This window comes from Rhinoraja longicauda, chromosome 14 (genome assembly GCF_053455715.1).
Source record: "Rhinoraja longicauda isolate Sanriku21f chromosome 14, sRhiLon1.1, whole genome shotgun sequence".
NCBI classification, from domain to species: domain Eukaryota; kingdom Metazoa; phylum Chordata; class Chondrichthyes; order Rajiformes; family Arhynchobatidae; genus Rhinoraja; species Rhinoraja longicauda.
The window spans coordinates 42278426-42305343 of record NC_135966.1 but is presented as its reverse complement, the minus strand read 5'-3'; the positions used below and the strand labels follow the sequence as shown (position 1 = coordinate 42305343).

Genomic DNA, 26918 nt, shown 5'->3' with positions numbered 1-26918 from the left:
CCACACCCACCCACACACACACCCCCCTCACCCACACACACCCCTCACCCACACCCACCCCCCTCACCCACACCCACCCCCCTCACCCACACACACACCCCCCTCACCCACACACACACCCCCCTCACCCACACCCACCCCCCTCACCCACACACACACACCCCTCACCCACACACACACCCCCCTCACCCACACACCCCCCTCACCCACACACCCCCCTCACCCACACACACCCCCTCACCCACACACCCCCCTCACCCACACACACCCCCCACACCCACCCACACACACACCCCCCTCACCCACACACCCCCCTCACCCACACACCCCCCTCACCCACACACACCCCCCACACCCACCCACACACACACCCCCCTCACCCACACACACCCCTCACCCACACCCACCCCCCTCACCCACACCCACCCCCCTCACCCACACACACACCCCCCTCACCCACACACACACCCCCCTCACCCACACCCACCCCCCTCACCCACACACACACACCCCTCACCCACACACACACCCCCCTCACCCACACACCCCCCTCACCCACACACCCCCCTCACCCACACACACCCCCTCACCCACACACCCCCCTCACCCACACACACCCCCCACACCCACCCACACACACACCCCCCTCACCCACACACACCCCTCACCCACACCCACCCCCCTCACCCACACACACCCCCCTCACCCACACACACACCCCTCACCCACACACACCCCCCTCACCCACACACACCCCCCTCACCCACATACACCCCCCTCACCCACACACACCCCCCTCACCCACACCCACCCCCCTCACCCACACCCACCCCCCACACCCACCCACACACACACCCCTCACCCACCCACACCCCCCCTCACCCACACACACCCCTCACCCACACCCCCCTCACCCACACACACCCCTCACCCACACCCACCCCCCACACCCACACCCCTCACCCCATAGCACTGCCTCGGTCTGTGTGGAGCCCGCGAAGTGATTGATTTGAAAAGAGGCAATGAGTAATGTATATTTAGTTTAATGTTCTTGTACAAACAATTATATAAAACTGTTTAACCCCACTCCTGAGTGCCGCTGACGGTAACAGTGTTGAACGACACCTGTTAGTTATCCAGCCCGGATCCCTGCTGACAGACGGTAAACGATGAGATGTCGCTACGACTACGGGACGAGACGGATGAGGAGCGAAGGCTAAGCGGTTCGGAGGCGACAGCGGCCGTCGCCGTCCGGGCAAAACTCAAAGGCGCTGCGCCTCGTTGGTGAAAGTGATGGGGGAAGTGAGTGAGTGAGTGAGGTTCGTCTGCAGAGTTACTGGAAATAAACAAAGACGGTAGAAAGCGTGTTTAATATTTCAAAGGCAGGATTCGTGACGCTGTGTGGTGGTGGGAGGTAGGTTTGCAAGAGGGGGTCTCACACTCAGCCCTCAGCCCGGCTCCCAGGTCACTCCACCCGGCTTGCCCTCCACAGCGGGGTGGGTGGGGCACTGGCTGGCGGGCGGGCGGTGCCGGGCAGCTCCCAGGGGCGCAGAGTCCTGTCCGAAATACTAAACAGCGGGTGGGAGGCGGGCGGGGCGGGCCGGGCCGGGCAGTGTCCTCCCTCCCTCCCTCCCTCCCTCCGGCACCTCCACTTATTGCGATTGTACAACATTTGGCGACCAGTTGACGTTTCCAGGACGACGTTGGAGATGAAAGGTTCCTGCGACTCGTGTGAGCGGCCCCTCGGCCCCGCGTTACGAGATGCCGGTGGCGCCCAGGCCGCCGCTCGGGTGGCTCATTCGGGGCAACGTGTGAGCAGACTTGCTGTAATCCTGGCCCACGATGCGCCCGTTCTCACCCGGCCCGCCCAGCACCGGCACCCGCTCCGGCACCCTCATCGCCGCACTGATGGAGAGCTGTGGGCACAGGGGACGGGTCAGCACAGGGGGTGTATATGGGTGTCCAACCCAGCCAGCCCGACCCCCTGGTCCACCCCCCCCCCCCCCCAGCCAGCCCGACCCCCTGGTCCACGTCCACCCCCGCAGCCAGCCCGACCCCCTGGAACGTCCCCCCCCCCCCGCGGGCACAGGGGACGGGTCAGCACAGGGGATGTATATGGGTGTCCAACCCAGCCAGCCCCGCCCCCTGGTCCACCCCCCCCAGCCAGCCCGACCCCCTGGTCCACCCCCCCCCCCAGCCAGCCCGACCCCCTGGAACCCCCCCCCCCCCGCGCTGATGGAGAGCTGTGGGCACAGGGGACGGGTCAGCACAGGGGGTGTACATGGTCCCAACCCGCCACCCCTCCCCCTGGAACCACCCCCCCCCCCCGCCAGCCCTCCCCCCTGGAACCACCCCCCCCCCCGCCAGCCCTCCCCCCTGGAACCACCCCCCCCCCCGCCAGCCCTACCCCCTGGAACCACCCCCCCCGCCAGCCCTCCCCCTGGAACCACCCCCGCCAGCCCTCCCCCCTGGAACCACCCCCCCCCCCCCGCCAGCCCTCCCCCCTGGAACCACCCCCCCCCGCCAGCCCTCCCCCATGGAACCACCCCCCCCCCCGCCAGCCCTCCCCCATGGAACCACCCCCCCCCTCGCCAGCCCTCCCCCCTGGAACCACCCCCCCCCCGCCAGCCCTCCCCCCCGCCAGCCCTCCCCCATGGAACCACCCCCCCCCCCGCCAGCACTCCCCCATGGAACCACCCCCCCCCACTGGAACCACCCCCCCCCGACAGCCCTCCCCCCTGGAACCACCCCCCCCCGACAGCCCTCCCCCCTGGAACCACCACCCCCCCCGCCAGCCCTCCCCCCTGGAACCACCTCCCCCCCGCCAGCCCTCCCCCCTGGAACCACCCCCCCGCCAGCCCTCCCCCCTGGAACCACCCCCCCCCCCGCCAGCCCTCCCCCCTGGAACCACCCCCCCCCCGCCAGCCCTCCCCCCTGGAACCACCCCCCCCCTGGAACCACCCCCCCCCGCCAGCCCTCCCCCCTGGAACCCCCCCCCCCCCGCCAGCCCTCCCCCCTGGAACCACCCCCCCCCCCCCGCCAGCCAGACCCCCTGGAACCACCCCCCCCCCCGCCAGCCAGACCCCCTGGTCCACCCCCCCCCCCCCCCGCGCTGATGGAGAGCTGCGGGCACAGGGGACGTGTCAGCACAGGGGGTGTACATGGTTCCGACCCCCTGCCCCCCCACCGCCCGTCCACCTGGTCACCCCCCCCCCCCGTCCACCGTCCACCGGCCCAGGAGCCGGGACTGCCCCGGGCGGCGGGGTTCCCTCCCCCTTCCCTCTGTAGGACCAATCCCCCGGGTGTGGAGCGGCGGCAGCCGGTGGTGCAGAGGCTCAGCTCAGCCGCTGGGTCCCGGGACTCGAGGCACCGCCAGACGGACGGTGGGACCGACCGCACGACCCGGGATAACACGGGCGGCAAACGGCTCCCAGTCTCCCGGCATTACACCGGCACTGGGAGAATGGTCATTGGAGTGGGAGGGAGGAGAGAGGGAGGGAGGAGAGAGGGAGGGAGGAGAGAGAGAGGGAGGAGAGAGAGAGGGAGGGAGGAGAGAGGGAGGGAGGTGAGAGAGAGGGAGGGAGGGGGAGGGAGGAGAGAGGGAGGGAGGAGAGAGAGAGGGAGGGAGGGGTTGGGAGAGTGCAGGGGGTAGGAGGAGTGTGGGCGGAGTTTGAGAGGGGGGGAGGAGGGTGAGGGGGGGGGAGCAGTGTGAGGCGAGGTTAGGCTCACGAGGTGAGGTTGGGACACGGACGCACCGAGCACCCGGGCGGGACCTGCTGCCCATCACCCGCCAAGGGTCAGGGTATGAAGTGGGGCTGGAGACGGAGACAGAGACAGCCGTGCCCACCCCACCGTCACACCATGCCCTCCCTCGCCCACTCCTCCACCCAGCTCGGCCTCACTACCCCCCCCCCCCCTCGTCCACAAGCGCCACCCTCCCCTGACACCGCCTACCCCGCCCCTCACTCCCCTTCACCGCCCCCTCCCCTCCACACCCCCTCCCCTTCACCCTCCCCTGACACCGCCTACCCCCTCCACCCACTCCCCTTCACCCCCCGCGGCCCCTCCCCTTCACCCTCCCCTCCACCCCCCCCCCCCCCCCTTTACCCCCCAGCCACGACCACCTTCATCCTGTTCGCCTCGGTGCGGGACTTGTAGCAGAACTCCACCAGCGCCACCAGCATCGCCAGCCCCAGGCCGCCGATCAGGATGTAGAAAACCCCCGCCACGTTGCTCAGGCTCAGCGCACTCGTCTTGTCCTGGCGGGGAGAGAGAGAGTGGAGAGAGGGCTCAGGCTCGGTCCGACCCCCCCCCCAAATCCCCCCACCACCACCCACGTCCCCCCCCCACCTCCTTCCCGCGGGGAGAGAGCCAGGCTCACTCCAGCGTGGTCACTCACCCCTCCCCAACCCTCCCCCATCTCCCCTCCCCCCTCCCCTCCCCAACCCTCCCCCATCTCCCCTCCCCCCTCCCTGCCCACCCACCCTCCCATCCCCCCCCTCCCCCCTCCTCACCCCGAGCCAGAGGTGCGGATCCGCTCACCCACGCCTGACCCGGGTGTAAAGTGAAGGAGAATGTCCAGCGACCTTTCCCCGGGGTGACCGGGCACTGGGCGAGGGTCAGGTCACCTCCATTGGTGAGACGCAGATCTGTGCTGGGACTGTCACCCTTGGGTGCGGCTGCACCCTGGGCCCCCCTCCCCCCGTGGTCGGGTCGGGTCGTGGGGCACCGGCCCATCGCCCGGCACCTACCCTCCGGCGTTGTTTGTTCCCCGGGGTTTGGGGTCTTTGGGCCGAGGGTTTGTGAACGAGTGCCGGTGAACTGGGGGGTCGGGGGTTGGAAGTGGGATGGGGGGAGGGAAGTGGGTGGGGGGGGGGAGGGGTGGGGGGTTGGAAGTGGGTGGGGGGTTGGAAGTGGGATGGGTGGAGGGGTTGGAAGTGGGTGGGGGGGAGGGGTGGGGGGTTGGAAGTGGGTGGGGGGGAGGGGTGGGGGGTTGGAAGTGGGATGGGGGGGAGGGGTTGGAAGTGGGTGGGGGGGAGGGGTGGGGGGTTGGAAGTGGGAGGGGTGGGGGTTGGAAGTGGGTGGGGGGGAGGGGTGGGGGGTTGGAAGTGGGATGGGGGGGGTGGGGTTGGAAGTGGGTGGGGGAGGGGTGGGGGGTTGGAAGTGGGTGGGGGAGGGGTGGGGGGTTGGAAGTGGGTGGGGAGGGTGGGGGGTTGGTAGTGGGTGGGGGGTTGGAAGTGGGTGGGGAGGGGTGGGGGGTTGGAAGTGGGTGGGGAGGGGGTAGCCGCGGCTACTCTCTGGGCGAGGGCCGCTCACTCCAGCAGGAGGGCCGTTGTAAACACGCCCCAACACGCAATGGTCAGCGGACAATATTGGGATGGGGGGGAGAGGAACTCGCTGCCGGGGGAGGGGTGACGGGATCTGGGCAGAGACAGAAACATGGGGAGAGGGAGTTGGGGGTGACGGGAAGTTTTGATGTAGAGAGGTTGAGAGAAAGGAGGGGCTGGAGATGGGGAGAGGAGACAGAGGTGAGATCGGCCCCGTGGAATGCTCATCCTGCAACATGTGGGAGATCAGGGATATTGTCGGTGTCCCTGATGACTACGTGTGCAGGAAGTGTGTCCAGCTGCAGCTCCTGGCAGACCACATTGAACGGTTGGAGCTGCGGTTGGATTCATACTGGAGCATCCACGATGCTGAGAAGGTCGTGAATAGCACATACAGTGAGTTGGCCACACCACAGGTAAAGGTTAAGTGAACAGAAAGGGAATGGGTGGCCACTAGCCAGCGTAGCAGTAGGCAGGTAGTGCAGGAGTCCCCTGCGGTCATCTCCCTCCCAAACAGATATGCCATTTTGGATACTGTTGGGGGAGATGGCTCACCAGGGGAAGGCAGCAGCAGCCAAGTTCATGGCACCGTGGGTGGCTCTGCGGCAAAAGAGGGGAGGAAAAAGAGTGGAAGGGCTATAGTAATAGGGGGATTCAATTGTAAGGGGAATAGATAGGCGTTTCTGCGGCCGCAAACGACTCCAGGATGGTATGTTGTCTCCCTGGTGCAAGGATCAGGGATGTCTCTGAGCGGCTGCAGAACATTCTGGAGGGGGAGGGTGAACAGCCAGTTGTCGTGGTGCACATTGCCACCAACGATATAGGTAAAAAACGGGATGAGATCCTACAAGGTGAATTTAGGGAGCTAGGAGATAAACTTAAAGGACCTCAAAGGTAATAATCTCTGGATTACTACCAGTGCCACGTGCTAGCCAGAGTAGAAATAGGAGGATATTTCAGATGAATACGTGGCTTGAAAAATGGTGCAAGGGGGAGGGATTCAAATTTCTAGGACATTGGAACCAGTTCTGGGAGAGGTGGGACCAGTACAAACAGGACGGTCTGCACCTGAGCTGGAATGGAACCAATGTCCTTGGGGGAGTGTTTGCTAGTGCTGTTGGGGAGGATTTAAACTAATGTGGCAGGGGGATGGGAGCATGAGCAGAGAGACAGAGGGGTGTAAAATGAGGGTAGAAGCAACAGGTAGCAAGATGAAAAGTAAAAGTGGCAGGCAGACAAATCCAGAGCAAAAATCAAAAAGGGCCACTTTTCAACATAATTGTATAAGGGGTAAGAGAGTTGTAAAAACAAGCCTGAAGGCTTTGTGTCTCAATGCAAGGAGCATTCGGAATAAGGTGGATGAGTTGAATGTGCAGATAGTTATTAATGAATATGATATTGTTGGGATTATGGAGACATGGTTCCAGGGTGACCAAGGCTGGGAGCTGAACATCCAGGGATATTCAATATTCAGGAGGGATAGACAGAAAGGAAAAGGAGGTTGGATAGCGTTGCTGGTTAGAGAGGAGATTAACGCAATAGAAAGGAAGGACATTAGCTTGGAGGATGTGGAATCGATATGGGTAGAGCTGCGAAACACTGAGGGGCAGAAAACGCTAGTGGGAGTTGTGTACAGGCCACCTAACAGTAGTAGTAGAGTTGGGGATGGCATCAAACATGAAATTAGAAATGCGTGCAATAAAGGTAAAACAGTTATAATGGGTGACTTCAATCTACATATAGATTGGGTGAATCAAATTGGCAGAGGTGCTGAGGAAGAGGATTTCTTGGAATGTATACGGGATAGTTTTCTAAGCCAACATGTAGAGGAACCAACGAGAGAGCAGGCTATTCTAGACTGGGTATTGAGTAATGAGGAAGGGTTAGTTAGCAGTCTTGATGTGCGAGGCCCCTTGGGCAAGAGTGACCATAATATGGTTAAGTTCTTCATTAGGATGGAGAATGACTTAGTTAATTCAGAAACAACGGTTCTGAACTTAAAGAAAGGTAACTTTGAGGGCATGAGACGTGAATTGGCCAAGATAGACTGGCAATTGATTCTTAAAGGGTTGACGGTGGATATGCAATGGAAGGCATTTAAAGACCGCATGGATGAACTACAACAATTGTTCATCCCAGTTTGGCAAAAGAATAAATCAGGGAAGGTAGTGCATCCGTGGCTAACAAGGGAGATTAGGGATAGTATCAAAACAAAAGATGAAGCGTACAAATTAGCAAGAAAAAGCAGCCTACCAGAGGACTGGGAGAAATTCAGAGTCTAGCAGAGGAGGACAAAGGGCTTAATTAGGAAAGGGAAAATAGATTATGAAAGAAAACTGGCAGGGAACATAAAAACTGACTGCAAAAGCTTTTATAGATATGTGAAGAGAAAAAGATTAGTTAAAACAAATGTAGGTGCCTTGCAGTCAGAAACAGGTGAATTGATCATGGGGAACAAGGACATGGCAGACCAATTGAATATCTACTTTGGTTCTGTCTTCACTAAGGAAGACATAAATAATCTGCCGGAAATAGCAGGGGACCGGGGGTCAAATGAGATGGAGGAACTGAGTGAAATCCAGGTTAGTCGGGAAGTGGTGTTAGGTAAATTGAATGGATTAAAGGCCGATAAATCCCCAGGACCAGATAGGCTGCATCCCAGAGTGCTTAAGGAGGTAGCCCCAGAAATAGTGGATGCATTAGTGATAATTTTTCAAAACTCTTTGGATTCTGGAGTAGTTCCTGAGGATTGGAGGGTAGCTAATGTAACCCCACTTTTCAAAAAGGGAGGGAGGGAGAAAACGGGGAATTACAGACCAGTTAGTCTAACATCGGTAGTGGGGAAAATGCTAGAGTCAGTTATTAAAGATGGGATAGTAGCACATTTGGAAAGTGGTGAAATCATTGGATAAAGTCAGCATGGATTTATGAAAGGTAAATCATGTCTGACGAATCTTATAGAATTTTTCGAGGATGTAACTAGTAGAGTGGAAAAGGGAGAACCAGTGGATGTGTTATATCTGGACTTCCAGAAGGCTTTCGACATGGTCCCACATAAGAGATTAGTATGCAAACTTAAAGCACACGGTATTGTGGGTTCAGTGTTGATGTGGATAGAGAACTGGCTGGCAGACAGGAAGCAAAGAGTAGGAATAAACGGGTCCTTTTCGGAATGGCAGGCAGTGACTAGTGGGGTACCGCAAGGCTCAGTGCTGGGACCCCAGTTATTTACAATATATATTAATGATTTGGACGAGGAATGGCAGGCAGTGACTAGTGGGGTACCGCAAGGCTCAGTGCTGGGACCCCAGCTATTTACAATATATATTAATGATTTGGACGAGGGAATTGAAAGAAACATCTCCAAGTTTGCGGATGACACGAAGCTGGGAGGCAGTGTTAGCTGTGAGGAGGATGCTAGGAGGCTGCAACGTGACTTGGATAGGTTAGGTGAGTGGGCAAAGGCATGGCAGATGCAGTATAATGTGGATAAATGTGAGGTTATCCACTTTGGTGGCAAGAACAGGAAAGCAGACTATTATCTGAATGGTGGCCGATTAGGAGAAGGGGAGATGCAACGAGACCTGGGTGTCGTGGTACACCAGTCATTGAAAGTAGGCATGCAGGTGCAGCAGGCAGTGAAGAAAGCGAATGGTATGTTGGCATTCATACCGAGGGGATTTGAGTATAGGAGCAGGGAGGTTCTGCTGCAGTTGTACAGGGCATTGGTGAGACCACACCTGGAGTATTGCGTACAGTTTTGGTCTCCTAATCTGAGGAAAGACATTCTTGCCATAGAGGGAGTACAGAGAAGGTTCACCAGATTAATTCCTGGGATGGCAGGACTTTCATATGAAGAAAGACTGGATAGACTCGGCTTGTACTCGCTGGAATTTAGAAGATTGAGGGGGGATCTTATAGAAACTTACAAAATTCTTAAGGGGTTGGACAGGCTAGATGCAGGAAGATTGTTCCCGATGTTGGGGAAGTCCAGAACAAGGGGTCACAGTTTAAGGATAAGGGGGAAGTCTTTTAGGACCGAGATGAGAACGTTTTTTTTCACACAGAGAGTGGTGAATCTGTGGAATTCTCTGCCACAGATGGTAGTTGAGGCCAGTTCATTGGCTATATTTAAGAGGGAGTTAGATGTGGCCCTTGTGGCTAAAGGGATCAGGGGGTATGGAGAGAAGGCAGGTACGGGATACTGAGTTGGATGATCAGCCATGATCATATTGAATGGCGGTGCAGGCTCAAAGGGCCGAATGGCCTACTGCACCTATTTTCTATGTTTCTATGTGGAGGTGGAGATGAGAGAGGTTGAAAGATATGTGCAGGGGGTAGAGGGGGATCGGGGAGCGGGAGAAGGGGTACAGGGAGTTGGGGGTCGAGGGAGAAGGTGAGAAAGATGGGGGAGAGGGGGTAGCGGGAGGGGGAGAGGGAAATGAGGATGGAATGTGGACGTGAGGATGGGGGAGGGTTAGAGGGAGATGGAATGGAGATGTACAGCAGGAACACTAGCACAGAGCAGAGGGGGCGAGTGGCCCCGACTGTGTCGGGCCGGTGTGTCTACTGTGGCTTCTCTGCCCCAGCTCCCCACTGCGGGCCGAGCCTGGGACAGGCAGCGCCCCACTGCGGGCCGAGCCTGGGACAGGCAGCGCCCCACTGCGGGCTGAGCCCGGGCCAAGCAGCGCCCCACTGCGGGCTGAGCCCGGCCCAGGCAGCACCTCACTGCGGGCTGAGCCCGGGACAGGCAGCACCCCACTGCGGGCTGAGCCCGGGCCAAGCAGCTCCCCACTGCGGGCCGAGCCCGGGACGGGCCGAGCCTGGGACAGGCAGCGCCCCACTGCGGGCCGAGCCCGGGACAGGCAGCGCCCCACTGCGGGCTGAGCCCGGGCCAAGCAGCCCCCCAATGCGGGCTGAGCCCGGCCCAGGCAGCACCTCACTGCGGGCTGAGCCCGGGACAGGCAGCGCCCCACTGTGGGCCGAGCCCGGGCCAGGCGTGGCTCGGCTCGGCTCGGCTCGGCAGCACCTCACTGCAGGGCAACGTGCATCTCGTGCATTGCATGCAGCGACTAACCTTGCTGCTGGAGTCCTTCCTTCCACATTCACCTTTACCGTACCACCATTTGTTTTTCAGCTTGTCTAAGATGCCTTGCTCACTGAGTTTCAATACTGCAAGGTTTACTCGATTTCTTCTCGTGAAACATAACATAAATAACATTATCAATGTTATTTTATGTTATCCATTAGTCAGCACATTCAGATTGACATTTCCATGTGAGAGATTGAGAGAGGGCTCCATCTGGCTGGGCAACTCCCACTCCCAGCGACATGTGCCCCCAGCAGCGCCGTGTAACCAGAGCACCCAGCACCCTGCCCAGCGTAGGAGATGCACCCAGCACCCAGCGGAGAGATACACCCAGCACCCAGCGGAGAGATAAACCCAGCACCCAGCGGAGAGATAAACCCAGCACCCAGCGGAAAGAGTGATACACCCAGCACCTAGCACCCTGCCCAGCATAGAGGGAGATCCACCTAGCACCCAGCGGAGAGATACACCCAGCACCCAGCGGAGAGAGAGATACACCCAGCACCTAGCACCCTGCCCAGCATAGAGAGACATACACCCAGCACCCTGCCCAGTGAAGAGATGCACCCAGCACCCTGCCCTGGCACCCGGAGCGAGGATCATGTCCCATCTCATCCCCACCCGGAAAGTCGGGGGCTATGGGGCAGATTGTGGCCCCTGTCCGGCCTGAGGTCAGAAAGTGGTTGGGGTCAGACGGTGGTTGGGGTCAGACGGTGGTTGGGGTTGGACGGTGTTTGGGGTCAGACGGTGGTTGGGGTCAGACGGTGGTTGGGGTCAGACGGTGATTGGGGTCAGACGGTGGTTGTGGTCAGACGTGGTTGGGGTCAGACGGTGATTGGGGTCAGATGGTGGTTGGGGTCAGACGGTGGTTGGGGTCAGACGGTGGTTGGGGTCAGACAGTGGTTGGGGTCAGCTGGTGGTTGAGGTCAGACGGTGGTTGGGGTCAGATGGTGGTTGGGGTCAGACAGTGGTTGGGGTCAGACGGTGGTTGGGTTCAGACTGGTTAGGGGTCAGACGGTGGTTGGGGTCAGACGGTGGTTGGGGGTCAGACAGTGGTTGGGGGTCAGACGGTGGTTGGGGTCAGACGGTGGTTGGGGGTCAGATGGTGGGTGGGGTCAGACGGTGTTTGGGGGTCAACTTGTGGCCTGGGTTAGACGGCCTGTGCTCTGGGACTTGACCTTCTGTCCAGTACTGGTCAATGCCCTGTCAGTGTCTGATTAGTTATTGGTTGGTGCCTGGTTAGTTACTGGTCAGTGTCTGATTAGTTGCAGGTCAGTATCTAGTTTGTTACTGGTCCATGTCTGGTCAGTTACCAATCAGTATCTGGTCAGTTACCAGTCAGTGCCTGGTTAGTTACAGGTCAGTATCCAGTTAGTTGGCGGTCAGTATCTTGGTCAGTTATTTGTCGGGATCTGGCTAGTTGCTGCTCAGTCTCTGGTCAGATGCTGGTGGGTTGGGTCAAGTTGGGTTGACTGTCAAGTGCAGGGTACGGGGAGGTGCAGCATCACAGGCACACAGACAAAACACAGACACATGCCTTACACACACATCACATCTAAATTACTCACACATCACACTGCATTCTGTGAGGCAGTAATAAGAACAGTGACAGTGCAAATATCCAGACGTCTCTGGTGAAGTATTGGACAAGGCCTGGCCAGTTTACCATCAGTCCCGGTCTCTATGGTCAGTTATGGGAACCGACTGGTTCATGCAGGAGTCATTAACCCTTCCCCCTCTCCCTCCCAGCCCCCCCTCCCTACCAGCCCCACTCCCTACCAGCCCTTCCTCCCTACCAGCCCCCCCCTCCATACCAGCCCCCCCCCTCCATACCAGTCCCCCCCCCCCCTCCATACCAACCCCCCACCTCTACCCCCCCCCCCCCCCGCTCTTTCCATCCGACCATTTTTCACTAGTCCCACGAAGGACGTTTTGGTTTCCTAGTGAACCAGACTGTTCCGCCAGAAGGGGGAGAGTGGACGTTTGGTTGAGAGAGTTGTCCCACCACTGTCCGGGCGACCGGACACCCCCCCCACCCGAGGATTGAGTGGGGGGGGGAGTGGGGTGGTGCAGCTGCCTGGGCCCATCAACCCTCCCCAGCAACACGGGGGCAGGGAGGGGAGGAGACAGACAGGGGGAGCCCGGGGACGATGCAGGAAACTCTGGGGCCCGTTCGCTTGGAGAGTGGGCTGTGCTGGTTGCCGCTGGTTACACGCTTCTGTTTGTCTTTACCCACTAGTTACCCACTGGAGCTAACCTTCGAGTCACCGGCTCCACTGCCACACTCTCCCTTGTCGTACCACCATTTGTTTTTCAATTTGTCCAACAGCCCCTGTTCGTTGAGTTTAAGAACTGCCAGGTTTACTGGGTTTCTTGCAAAGATAAAACATACTCATAAGTTGTGAGCAGAACAATGGTCAATCAGAATCGGAGTCGTTCATTTGCAAAGAGCTACAAGTGGGTAAAATGGCCAGGACACCGATACTGTGGGGGCGCAGTCAGAGCGCGGCTGACATGGGTACCCGGCGGCAGAGAGGCACCAGGGCAGCGACCCCCTGCCCGTTCCACCCGGACCCCTACCTATCCCGACCCCTACCCATCCCATGCCAGTGAACCCTACCCATCCCGACCCCTACCCATCCCATGCCAGTGAACCCTACCCATCCCGACCCCTACCCATCCCATGCCAGTGACCCCTACCCATCCCAAACCCATCCCATCCCAAACCCTTCCCATCCCACCCACAGCGACCCATGCCCACCCGACCCCTGCACATCCCATCCTAACCCCTACACGTCCCATCCCAGAGCTTCTGCCCGTTCCACCCCGACCCCTCCCCAGTCCATCCCCCCCCCCCCACTCCCCGAAGCGGGTCGAGATCGTGTCTTCACTCCGTGCATCTGTGTTAAAGCCCAGTGACTCTCAACTGTGAGGGTCAACAAGTCAAGGCCCAATGACCCCCAACAGTGGGGGTCACTGACGCAAAGACCCCTCCCCACAGACACTGGCCAAAGCCTGTGACCCCCACCCCTTCCCCGATGGACGGCAGGCACTGGGATCCCGTTCCCCGGTGGGTTTGACAATAGACAATAGGTGCAGGAGGAGGCCATTCGGCCCTTCGAGCCAGCACCGCCATTCAATGTGATCATGGCTGATCATTCTCAATCAGTACCCCGTTCCTGCCTTCTCCCCATACCCCCTGACTCCGCTATCCTTAAGAGCTCTATCTAGCTCTCTCTTGAATGCATTCAGAGAATTGGCCTCCACCGCCTACTGAGGCAGAGAATTCCACAGATTTACAACTCTCTGACTGAAAAAGTTTTTCCTCATCTCCTTTCTAAATGGCCTACCCCTTATTCTTAAACTGTGGCCCCTGGTTCTGGACTCCCCCAACATTGGGAACCTGTTTCCTGCCTCTAACGTGTCCAACCCCTTAATAATCTTATGTTTCAATAAGATCCCCTCTCATCCTTCTAAATTCCAGTGTATGCAAGCCTAGTCGTTCCAGTCTTTCAACATACGACAGTCCCGCCATTCCGGGAATTAACCTAGTAAACCTTCGCTGCACGCCCTCAATAGCAAGAATATCCTTCCTCAAATTTGGAGACCAAAACTGCACACAGTACTCCAGGTGCGGTCTCACCAGGGCCCTGTACAACTGCAGAAGGACCTCTTTGCTCCTATACTCAACTCCTCTTGTTATGAAGGCCAACATTCCATTGGCTTTCTTCACTGCCTGCTGTACCTGCATGCTTACTTTCAGTGACTGATGCACTAGGACACCCAGATCTCGTTGAATGTCCCCTTTTCCTAACTTGACACTATTTAGATAATAATCTGCCTTCCTATTCTTACCACCAAAGTGGATAACCTCACACTTATCCACATTAAACTGCATCTGCCATGCATCTGCCCACTCACACAACCTGTCCAAGTCACCCTGCAACCTCATAGCATCTTCCTCACAGTTCATACTGCCACCTAGCTTTGTGTCATCTGCAAATTTGCTAATGTTACTTTTAATCCCTTCATCCAAGTCATTAATGTATATTGTAAATAGCTGCGATCCCAGCACCGAGCCTTGCGGTACCCCACTAGTCATTGCCTGCCATTCTGAAAGGGACCCATTTATCCCCACTCTTTGCTTTCTGTCTGCCAACCAATTTTCTATCCATGTCAGTACCCTACCCCCAATACCATGTGCTCTAATTTTGCCCACTAATATCCTATGTGGGACCTTGTCGAAGGCTTTGTGAAAGTCAAGGTACATGACATCCACCGGCTCTCCCATGTCAATTTTCCTAGTTACATCCTCAAAGAATTCCAGAAGATTAGTCAAGTATGATAAATCCATGCTGACTCAGAACGATCCTGTTACTGCTATCCAAATGCTCAGCAATTTCGTCTTTTATAATTGACTCAAGCATCTTCCCCACCACTGATGTCAGACTAACTGGTCTATAATTTCCTGTTTTCTCTCTCCCTCCTTTCTTAAAAAGTGGGATAACATTAGCCACCCTCCAATCCACAGGAACTGATCCTGAATCTATAGAACATTGGAAATTGATCACCAATGCGTCCACGATTTCTAGAGCCACCTCCTTAAGTACCCTGGGATGCAGACCATCAGGCCCTGGGGATTTATCAGCCTTCAATCCCATCAGTCTACCCAACACCATTTCCTGCCTAATGTGAATTTCTTTCAGTTCCTCCGTCACCCTAGGATCTCTGGCCATTAGAACATCTGGGAGATTGTTTGTATCTTCCTTAGTGAAGACAGATCCAAAGTACCTGTTCAACTCGTCTGCCATTTCCTTGTTCCTCATAATAAATCCCCCTGCTTCTGTCTTCAAGGGAGCCACATTTGCCTTAACTATTTTTTCCCTCTTCACATACCTAAAGAAGTTTTTACTACCCTCCTTTATATTATTGGCTAGCTTACCCTCGTACCTCATTTTTACTCCCCATATTACCTTTTTAGTTTCCTTCTGTTGTTCTTTAAAAGAGTCCCAATTCTCTGGCTTCCCACTCTTCTTTGCTATGTTGTACTTCTTCTCTTTTATTTTTATGCTGTCCTTGACTTCCCTTGTCAGCCACAGGTGCCTCTTACTCCCCTTAGAATCTTTCCTCCTCTTTGGGATGAATTGATCCTGCAACTTCTGAATTATTCCCAGGAATACCTGCCATAGCTGTTCCACCGTCTTCCCTGCTAGGGCCTCCTTCCAGACAAATCTGGCCAGCTCCTGCCTCATGCCTCTGTAATCCCCTTTGCTATACTGTAATACTGACACTTCCGATTTTCCCTTCTCCCTCTCAATTTGTATATTAAAACATCATATTATGATCACTGCCTCCTAATGGCTCTTTTACCTTGAGTTCCCTTATCAAATCAGGTTCATTACACAACACTAAATCCAGAATTGCCTTCTCCCTGGTAGGCTCCAGTACAAGCTGTTCTAAGAATCCATCTCGGAGGCACTCCACAAACTACCTGGGGTCCATTACCAACCTGATTTTCAACCTGACGTTGAAATCTCCCATAACCACCGTAACATTACATTTGCGACATGCCAATGTTAGCTCTTGATTCAACTTGCACCCTATGTCGAGGCTACTGTTTGGGGGCCTGTAGATAACTCCCATTAGGGTCTTTTTACTCTTCCAATTCCTCATTTCTATCCATACTGATTTTACATCTCCTGATTCTATGTCCCCCCTTGCAAGGGAGTGAATATCATTCCTTACCAGCAGAGTGACCCCACCCCCTCTGCCTACCTGTCTGTCTTTTCGATAGGTCGTATACCCCTGAATATTCAGTTCCCAGCCCTGGTCCTCTTGTAGCCATGTCTCTGTAATTCCCACAACATCATACTTGCCAATGTCTAACAGAGCCTCAAGCTCATCCACTTTATATTTTATACTTCGCGCATTTAAATACAACACTTTAACTTTGGTATTCCCCTCCCCTCTCACACCGGCCGGTCACCATTGGCCCTGGCCTTACTCTCTTATCCCATCTAGAACTTTCCTCCCCATTTATTCGAGAGTCCTTTGCAATTTCTCCTGTATTCACTTCCCCTTTAACTCCATCTTCATGTTCCCAATTTGTCAACCCCTCCCCCCCACTAATTAGTTTAAACCCACACGTGTAGCACTAGGAAACCTGCCTGCCAGAATGTTGGTCCTTGATTCGATGCCGTGTCACAGTGGCGTGCCGTTCCCACCGCCCCGTCCCGGCACACACTCTCCTGGAGGGGGAGGGGAGCACAGCCCACCCCCCCCCTCCCCCTGTGGTGGGGCCATGGTGTCTGTTCCATCGAGGGTGGAGTGGGTGGGTGGGCAGTTGGGCACGTGTCAGTGTGGGTCAAAGGGTCTGACCCTGCACAGCCTCTGAACGGCAGTGGTGACCATCTTCACGGCAGCTCCCTCACCAGTGCCGGCTGTTCCCCAAGCCGAGCTCGTCAGGCGCACGGCCTGTGCTCCACACCCCTCCTGCAAAGCCCCTCAAATGGCTGTTGAGAGACAAACCCTAATCCTCGCCCTGGGACAGAGACTTTGACTGTTCACCCTGTCTATGCCTCTCATTATTTTATAGACTTCTATCAGGTCCACACAGATTGTGCCTTCCTTCCCCATCCATAGTCTGACCCAGGTTCCCAAATTAAAACTTCTAAAAACTGCAGATGTTGGAAATCTGAAATAAAAACTTAAAAGACTGGAGGGAACACTCAGCAGGTCAGGCAGCATCTGTGGAGAAAGCAGCAAAGTTAATGCTTCAGGGTAAAGTCATCACTCTCTGTTGTAGAATCACAGAGCAATACAGCACGAATCAGGCTCTTCGGCCCGGCTCTGCTTTCCCTCTCAGACACTGCCAAGCTCGCTGAGTCTTCCCTGTATTTTCTGCCCTTATTTTGTCTCTCCTTCCTGACACCCTTCGATCCAACGGTACCAGGAGCAATGGGGACAGGTCCCCCAATCCTCCAGGACTGTGGAGGGGTAACCCTGCTGGCCCTGACATTTCCTGGTGACATTATTGTTGACCTCTCCAGGTTTATTCTTCTCTGGTATGAACAATGAATCCTCCAATTGTAGGTAATGTGTACCCCTCTTCCCCCCTCGTTTCTGCTCCCCCCCACCTCCCCTTTTGCCCAACTCTTACCCTCCCCTGTGCCCCACCTGGACTTGCAACCCTTTTCCCCTCCCCCACCCCGTTCACCTGCATAGCTTCACAATTCGCGAATCTTCAATTATTTTGACCCATACTTTTCTCATCTCTGGCCTTTGTCCAACCGTCTACCTGTCATCCCCAACCTGCCTGTGTTCACTCACTACCTGCCGTGCTTTGCTCCTCCACTTTCACACTCACCTTGGGTATCTCAGTATCCTCAGACACCGTGTACCAGTGCGGCCTCAACAAGGGCCGTTTACTGTAATAATTCCACCTCAACCTTGCTCACTTTGTGTGACTAGCCCATCCACAATAACCTTGTAAAGGTGGCAGGGAGCAGACTAACCCATGTTTACACAGGAGCCTGGTGCAGGAGTCGGTCCCTCCAACACTCACTGGTGTCACAGGCCCTCTGCTCCTGCCCTCTACACCGCTCCCCGGCATGACCCCTATCACCCCTGACTCTCGTGAACTGAAGAGACGCCTACCCCATCCTTGAATATGTTCAGTGACTAGGGAATATATTCTGCTGCGCAACTCTACTGGTGGAGAAAGACACAAAATGCTGGAGTAACTCAGCGGGACAGGCGGCATCCCTGGAGAGAAGGAATGGGTGACGTTTTGGGTCGAGACTCTGCTTCAGACTGAGCTATTGGTGGAGAATGTTAATGATTCACCACCCTGAGAGAAGATTTCTCCAGCTCGGGAGGCAACTTGGTTGACATGGACACGGAGGACCGGACGGCCTGTTGGAGCCTATAATGAATCCCTCCTCCTCTCTAAAATGGACACCAGTTTAATCTGAATTGTCGATTCCCAGCAGGAGAGAGACACATTCAACACCAGCGAGAATGATCCGTGCATCCAGATCTCTCTGGCCTTCTACCCAGTTAGATTCTTACTTTCCAGATCATTTTAACCTCCTATTTTTTTCTTGTCAAAACGTAATGCCTCACATTTACCTACTGTATATTTGTCATTTGGCAACAGAGTTCTTTGAACAAATTGAACCATACTTCTTGTAACTGGCTTCAGTCTTCCTCAGAGTTAACCAACTGGTGTTAATCCCAGACTTACACGTTTGGTTTGATTAGAGTCTGCAGGTCCCCAACCCAAAACGTCACCTATCCATGTTTCTCAGAGACGCTGCCTGACCCACAGAGTTACTCCGGCGCTCTGTGTCTGGATTTAAAAGTATAAATGATTGATTTCTGCTGGGACCCACGTCTCCTCAGCCCAGGGTTTATCACTGTACCTTCGTCTCTCCTTCCCAGTTCTAGTGAATGGCCTTTGGCCTGAAACATCAGCCTGGGTCTCCTTCTCCGCAGGTGCTGCCCGACCTGCTGGAAGCCTCCACTATTTGCTGTTTTTATATCAGATTTCTGTCGTTGGAGGGTTTGAATTTTCCCTGAGTGTAACTGACCTCCCTGAATTATTCACCACACGCTGTTGCCTTTGCAGTTCCTTCCTGGACTGAACCAATTCATCAGTCCTTTGATGAGCTGATCTATTATTTAATAAACCTGCTCTTTTTATTTTCAGTTTGGTCATTTCTTTGCTCCTCTCTCTCACAAGCATTGCCTGGTCACTACTGAAATAACATCTCTGCCCTTCACTTACACTGCCCTTATTGACACTGGTACCTCTGTGGAATGTTTTATTTTTTATGTTCCTGGATAATTTATTTTCAGAGTGCCTGTTTTCCTTTCTGAGTTTCAGTCTGACTGGTCCCTCAAACTCCCAGCAGCCCCGTCACATTTTGCTCTCATGTTTGTTTGGTTCTTGGTCATCAGAGGAATCCAATCATCCCCGGCTCTGCAGAACATTTTGAAATGTTTCTCAGTGTTTGTCGACATCACTCTGCAACGACAGCTTCCCTTTATTTCTCCGTTCTCTTCCGGCTCCCCAACAATCGGCTTTCTCTGCCCAAGCCTTTCACATCTCTACCTTCCTCAACACGGCCTAACCTACCTTCCTGATCCCCTCTGCCTGCACGTGATGCATATCCCTCCATTTCCATGTGCCCGTCTAAACGCCTCTAATTGCCACTATTGTATCTGCCTCTACCACCACCACCTGGCAGCGCATTCCAGGCCCCCACGACCCTCTGTGTAAATCAACCTGACCCACACATGTCCTTTAGGCTTTGCCCCTCTCACCTAAAAGCTATGCCCTCTAGTATTTGACATTTCTATCTTGAGATAAAAGACTGCCTACCTACCTTACCCAAGCCTTTCATAATCAGGTTGCCCCTCGGTCTACAAAGTTCCAGATTTGGAAAAAGTCACGTTTATCCAACCTCCCTCTAATTTATACCTTCTAATCTGGGCAGGATTATGGTAAACCTCCTCTGCATCTTCTCCAAAGCCTCAACATCCTTCCTGTGATGGGGTGACCGGAACTGCACACAATACTCCAAATGTGGCTAAACCAATGTTTTATACAGCTCCAACATGACGTCTCGACTTTCATACTCTGTGTCCCAACTGATGAACGGAACGTCTTCTTTACCTCTCCATCCACTTTCAGGGAGCACTGCACTAGGATCCCAAGATCCTTCTGTAGCTCCATGTTCTGAGGATCCTACTATTTACTATACTTCCCTCTTGATCTTTAATTTGACATTCCAACGTGCACCACTCCACACTTGGCCGGATTCAACTCCATCTGCTATTTCCTCGCCACATTTCCAATTGATCTATACGCTGATGAATCCTTTGGCAACCTTGCTCACTATTCACACATCACCAAGTCACGTCATCTGCAAAGTTACTAATCGGCTTATCTACGGGTTCCTACAAATTAATCAAATTAATCACAAACAGAGATCAAGCCTCCAGTCAGAATAACACCTCTCCACCACTTCTATTGCTGAAATACTTTTGAATGACCAAGTCTCCATGGATCCATGTGCCTTAGCCTTCTGCATCAGCCTAGCTTGAGGGACCTGGTCATTAGTTTTACCAAAGTCCCTATAGACAACATCCACTGCTCTATTCTCATAAATCATCTTCATCACCTCAAATAACTCAATAACTACCCAACCATGCAAGGCTCACCAGTCTACAATTTCCTGCTTTGTGCCAATTGACCTCCTTCAACAAAGGGAAACATTGGCCATTCTCCCGTCCTCTGTCACCCAGCCTGTGGCCAAAGTGGATACAAAGATATCTGCCCAGACTCCAGTCTGCTCTGATGCCATTCTTCATAACCTGGGATAGATCCCATCACTCCCTGGGGACTCATCCTTTCCATTCTCAGATATTATCCTACCTTGTGGTCTCAATAATCGGGACACTATTTCACCTTTAATCCTCTCCTCACTTCCACCTCCTTCCCATCAACTGAGCTACAATGAATTGCCCTCTGCCAGATTCCCTGCCCACTGATGGCAAGAAGACTTTGGCAGATCATGTCCTCACTGACCTCTTTAAGAACATGTAGGACAGTGGGAATTCCTGCTGTGAATGTTATTTCAGGACCAGAGGCTGGTTCTCCCTGCTACACTGTCAGTAATTCCCATGTTACCTAGACGTCACTATTCTAGTTATGGTCTCCTTGTTCCCATGGGTCTACCCACCTTAGAGGAGATCCTTTGGGCGTGGCCACTCCATATCCCTTGGAGTCGAGGTTTCCTCCGACTTTCATGGTGTCACAAGGCTTCCTCTGCTCAATGTATTCATTCATGGTGGACTCCAGGAGATAGGCGTACTTCCCTTTTGATTTTCTCACCCTGGTCATCCCTTCCTCTGTGGTTTTAACGAAGACCGAGGGCTCGGCCGATTTCATATATGCCCACATCTTCTCAAAGACAGCAATCTTGGACCTCTGGGGAGACCATGAGAAGGGGGCATCATGAGTCTACATGGCCACTGGGCACACTTAGACACACCTGTGCATACCTGGGCACCGAGCACACATGAACAAACCTGGACACACCTGAGCACAACTGGGCAATGGGCACACATGGACAAAACTGCACACCTGGGAACTGGGCACACCTGAGTGTACCTGGGCATTGGGCACACCAGGGACACCTGGACATTACCTGAGCACACCTGGGCAGTGGGCACACCTGGGCACACACTTGGTCACACCCGAGCAGACCTGCAGCACATAATCTCTGCTCCATTAGAGCTCCCAATCATTCCTTCTCATCATCTCTCACTATCACATGTACTCCAAGGGTCAGTGTTTAACCCACTCCCAGGAGAACCCCAATCCCAGACCCCACTCGCTGGGAACACCTGTCAAATTGGCAACGGTAATTAGGATGTGGGGTAAATGCACAGCTCAAGGATTGGCGTGGGAAAAATGGGTTCCACTTCATGGGACACTGGGACCAATGCTAAGGAGAGAGCTGTTCATTGGGATGGACTTCATCTGATACATGCTTGGATCAGTGTCCTGGTTAAATACACAAATAGCGTTGTGGACAGAACTTTAAGCAGAAGGAGTAAGTCTCCAAGGAAAGGTGTTCAATAAACCGAGAAGAAATGAGAGACCAGCAGCACAGGATAATGGGGGGGGGGGGGGGGGGGCGGGGAAATTGATAAAGTAAAATAGACTGGAGCAGAAAATGGAACCAAAAGGCTGGGAACTACGGGCCAGTGATTCTAACATCGGTGGTCGAAAAGTTACTCGAGAGTATTCTGAGGGATACATGCACTTAGAAGCACAAGGGCTGATTAGGGATAGTGAATATATTTTTGTACATGGGAAGTTGTTTCTCACGAACATTATTGAGTTTTTTGAGGATGTGACCAAAAAGATCGATGAAGGCAGAGCTGTAGATGTATATATGGACTTCAGCAAAGCATTCGACAAGGTTCCACATGGTAGGCTGCTCTGGACGGTTAAATCGCATGGGATCCAAGGAGAGATGGCTGAATAGATAGAAAATTGGCTTCATGGAAGGAAGCAGAGGGTGATGGTGGAAGATAGCTTTTCAGACTGGAGGCCTGTGACTAAGTGGTGTGCCTCAGGGTTCGGTGCTGGGCCCATTGCTATTTATTATCTATATCAATAATTTGGAAGAGAATGTACATGGCATGGTTAACAAATTTGCAGAAGACACAAAAGTGGGTGGTTTTGCAGATAAAGATGGTTATGAAAAATTGCAGCAGGATCTTGATCAATTTGGCAGGTAGGAATGATTGATGGAATTGAATACAGAGAAATGTGAGGTGTTGCATTTTGGAAGCATTAACATGGGCAGAAGCTACACAGTAAACAGTAGGGCTCTGGGGGGTGTTGTAGACCAGAGGGATCTAGGTGTGCAGTACATAGTTCTCAGGCAGGTTTGCCACTGCTACACAGGTGGGTTTAATCTAAATAGTGGGGGGGGGGGGGGGGGGGGGTAGACTAATTGGAAATGGAAGGATGGAGTTAAAGGGAAAGAGAATATAGGAAAAGTTAAGAAAGACACCAGAATTAATGGGATAGAAAGCTCACAAAAAGATAGGAGAGTATGTCCAAGTGAAATAGGAATCGATGTGAAAGATGAGGTGAGTAAAGGATTAAAAGTATTATATATGAATGCGCAAAGTATAAGAGTAAAGTGGATGAGCTTGAGGTTCAGTTAGAGATTGCTAGATATGACATTGTGGGGATTACAGAGACGTGGTTGCAGGAGGATCGGGACTGGGGACTGAATATTCAGGGTTACATGTCCTATAGAAAGGACAGGCAGGTGGGCAGAGGCGGTGGGGTAGCTCTGTTAGTGAGGGATGAAATTCAGTCCCTTGCGAGGGGTGACATAGGGACTGATGATGTAGAGTTGCTGTGGATAGAATTGAGGAATTGCAAAGGTAAGAAGACACTAATGGAAGTTATCTACAGGCCCCCAAACAGTAGCCTGGATATAGGGTGCAAGTTGCAACAGGAGTTAAAATTGGCATGCAACAAAGGTAATGCCATTGTGGTTATGGGAGATTTCAATATGCAGATAAACTGGGAAAAATCAGGTTGGTTCTGGACCCCAAGAAAGGGAGTTTGTAGAGTGCCTCCGAGATGGATTCTTAGAGCGGCTTGTACTGGAGCCTACCAGAGAGAAGGTAATTCTAGATTTAGTGTTGTTCAATGAACCAGATTTAATAAGGGAACTCAAGGTAAAGGAACCGCTAGGAGGTAGTGATCATAATATGATGTTTTAATCTGCAATTTGAGAGGGAGAAGGTAAAATCAGAAGTGTCAGTGTTGCAGGGGAATATGAAGGCATGAGAAAGGAACTGGCCAAGGTTGACTGGAAAAGGATCCTAGCAGGAATGACGGTGGAAAGCAATGGCAGGAATTTCTGGGCATAATCCAGAAGATGCAGGATCATTTCATTCCAAAGAGGAAGAAAGATTCTAATGGGAGTAAGAGGCAACCGTGGCTGACAAGGGAATTTTGAGATGGAATAAAACTAAAAGAAAAGATGTATAACATAGCAAAGCGTAGCGGGAAGCCAGAGGATTGGAAAACTATCAAAGGACAACAGAAGGTAACAAAAAGGGCAATACGGGGTGAAAAGATGAAGTACGAGGGTAAGCTGACCCAGAATATAAAGAAGGATAGTAAAAGCTTCTTTTATGTAAGATAAAAAGATTAGTAAAGACAAATGTGGGTCCCTTGAAGGCAGAAACAGGTGAAATTATTATGGGAACAAGGAAATGGCAGAAGAGTTAAACAGGTACTTTGGTTCTGTCTTCACTAAGGAAGGCACAAACAGTCTCCCAGGTGTACTAGATGACAGAGGATCTAGGGAGACAGATGAACTGAAACAAATTTGATTTGGCGCGAAATAGTATTGGGTAGATTAATGGGACTGAAGGCTGATAAATCCCCAGGGCCTGATGGTCTGCATCGCAGGGTACTCAAGGAGGTGGTTCCAGAAATCGTGGATGCATTGGTGATCATTTTCCAATGTTCTATAGATTCAGGATCAGTTCATGTGGAGGGTAGCTAATGTTATTCCACTTTTCAAGAAAGTAGCGAGAGAGAAAACGAGAGAAAACCAGTTAGCCTGACATCGGTGGTGGGGAAGATGCTGGAGTCAATTATTAAAGAAGTAATAACGGCGCATTTGGATAGCAGTGAAAGGATTGGTCTAAGTCAGCATGGATTTATGAAGGGGAAATCCTGCTTGACTAATCCAGAATTTTTTGAGGATGTGACAAGTGAAATGGATGAAGGAGAGCCAGTGGATGTAGTGTATCTGGACTTTCAGAATGCCTTTGAAAAGGTCCCACTCAGGAGATTAGTGGGCAAAATTAGGGCACATATTATTGGGAGTAGGGTATTGACATAAATAGAGAATTGGTTGGCAGACAGGAAACAAAGAGTAGGAATAAACAGGTCCCTGTCAGGATGGCAAGCAGTGGCGAGTGGAGAACTCATTGCTCGGTGCTGGGGCCGCAACTGTTTACAATATATATTAATGATTTAGATGATGGAATTAAAAGTAACACTTGCAAATTTGCAGATGACACAATGCTGGGTGGCAGTGTGAACTGCGAAGAGGATGCTATGAGGCTGCAGGGTGACTTGAACAGGTTGGGTGAGTGGACAGATGCATGGCAGATGCAGTATAATGTAGATAAATGTGAGGTTATCCATTTTGGCGGCAAGAACAAGAAGGCAGATTATTATCTCAATGGTGTCAGATAAGGAAAAAGGGAAGCGCAACGAGTCCTGGGTGACCTTGTACACCAGTCACTGAAAGTAAACATGCAGGTACAGGCAGTGAAGAAAGCTAATGGCATGTTGGCCTTCATAACGAGAGGATTTGAGTATCGGAGTGAAGAGGTCCTTCTGCGGTTGTGCAGGGCCCTGGTGAGACCACATCTGGAGTATTGTGTGCAGTTTTGGTCTCCTAATTTGAGGAAAGACATCCTTGCTATTGAGGCAGTGTAGCGTAGGTTAACGAGGTTAATTCCCGGGATGGCGGGACTGTCATATGTGGAACGATTGGAAAGACTGGGCTTGTATTCACTGGAATTTAGAAGGATGAGAGGGGATCTTATAGAAACATATAAAATTATAAAAGGACGAGACAAGCTAGATGCAGGAAAAAAGTTCCCAGTGTTGGGGGAGTCCAGAACCAGGGGACACAGTCTAAGAATCAAGGGGAAGCCATTTAAAACTGGGTTGAGAAGAAACTTTTTCATCCAGAGTTGTGAATTTGTGGAATTCTCTGCCACAGAAGGCAGTGGAGGCCAATTCACTGGATGAATTTAAAAGAGAGTGAGATAGAGCTCTAGGGGCTAGTGGAATCAAGGGATATGGGGAGAAGGCAGGCACGGGTTACTGATAGTGGATGATCAGCCATGATCACAATGAATGGCGGTACTGGTTTGAAAGGCCAAATGGCCTCCTCCTGCACCTATTTTCTATGTTTCTGTGAAAGTGGCATCTCAGGTAGTTAGGAATGCGCTGCTGGAGGAGGTAATTGTGGCAGGCACTATTGTATGGTTTAAGAAACATTTAGACAGGTACATGGATAGGACAGGTTTAGAGGGATAAGGACCAAATGCAGGGAGGAGGAACTAGCACAGATGGGGCATGTTGGTTGGTGTGGGCAAGTTGGGCTGAAGGGCCTGTTTCCGTGCTGTATAGAAACCAGACTCTATGACTCTATGACTCTAGCTTAACAGACTTTACCGCAATAGCATTTGCAATAAGATAGATGCGTTGACAGCACAGATAGCAACACAAGTATGATCTAATAGCTATTATGCAGACATGGTTGCTAGGTGACTAAGACTGGGTGCTCAATATTTCTGGTTATATGATATTTCACAAGAACTGGCCAAAAGGGAAAGGCAATCGGGGATAGTGTTGTTAATCAAAAGTAATATCAGAGCAGAGATAGACACAAAGTGCTGGCATAACTCTGGCGGGTCAGGCAGCATCTCTGCGGGAAAAAGATGGGTGACATTTAGGGTCAGGACCCTTCTTCAGACTGAAAGTAGGGAGTTGGGGGGGGGATGGGAGGTGCGAGAAGCTGGAAGTGGGAAGAAACCATGACCAATCAGGGCTAGCCACAATGTGGGGGAAGGAACTACAGATGCTGGTTTACACCAAAGGTAGACACAAAATGCTGGAGTAACTCAGCGGGACAGGCAGCATCTCTGGAGAGAAGGAATGGGTGACGTTTCGGGTCGAGGGCCCTCTTTGTCTGAAGAAAGGTTTGAACCCGAAACGTCATCCGTTCCTTCTCTCCAGAGATGCTGCCTGTTCCACTGAGTCACTACAGCATTTTGTGTCTATCTTAGGTGCGAGCCACAAATAACTTCAGGCAGGGCGGTAGGTTAGACGTATATGTTTGTAGGTTAGTTGGCTTCCATAAAAT

General features: G+C 53.0%; 1 protein-coding gene across 3 annotated transcripts in view; it reads right to left on the bottom strand.

Annotated features, from left to right (window-relative positions):
* Window positions 1–1036: 1036 nt before the first annotated feature.
* The window catches only part of LOC144600227 (glutamate receptor 1-like), a 71575-nt gene continuing 45693 nt past the window's right edge, over window positions 1037–26918 (bottom strand). The window contains exons 13-16 of one of the 3 annotated variants that reach the window (XM_078411764.1): window positions 21165–21412; window positions 10405–10519; window positions 4125–4259; window positions 1037–1916 (exon numbers count right to left, since the gene is read on the bottom strand). In XM_078411764.1, the coding sequence (XP_078267890.1) occupies window positions 1755–1916; window positions 4125–4259; window positions 10405–10519; window positions 21165–21412 (660 nt within the window). In that variant the 3' untranslated portion in view covers window positions 1037–1754. Of the gene's footprint in view, window positions 1917–4107; window positions 4260–10404; window positions 10520–12673; window positions 12789–21164; window positions 21413–26918 lie in introns of all 3 variants that reach the window. The other 2 variants (XM_078411763.1, XM_078411765.1) reach the window with 2 other exon arrangements.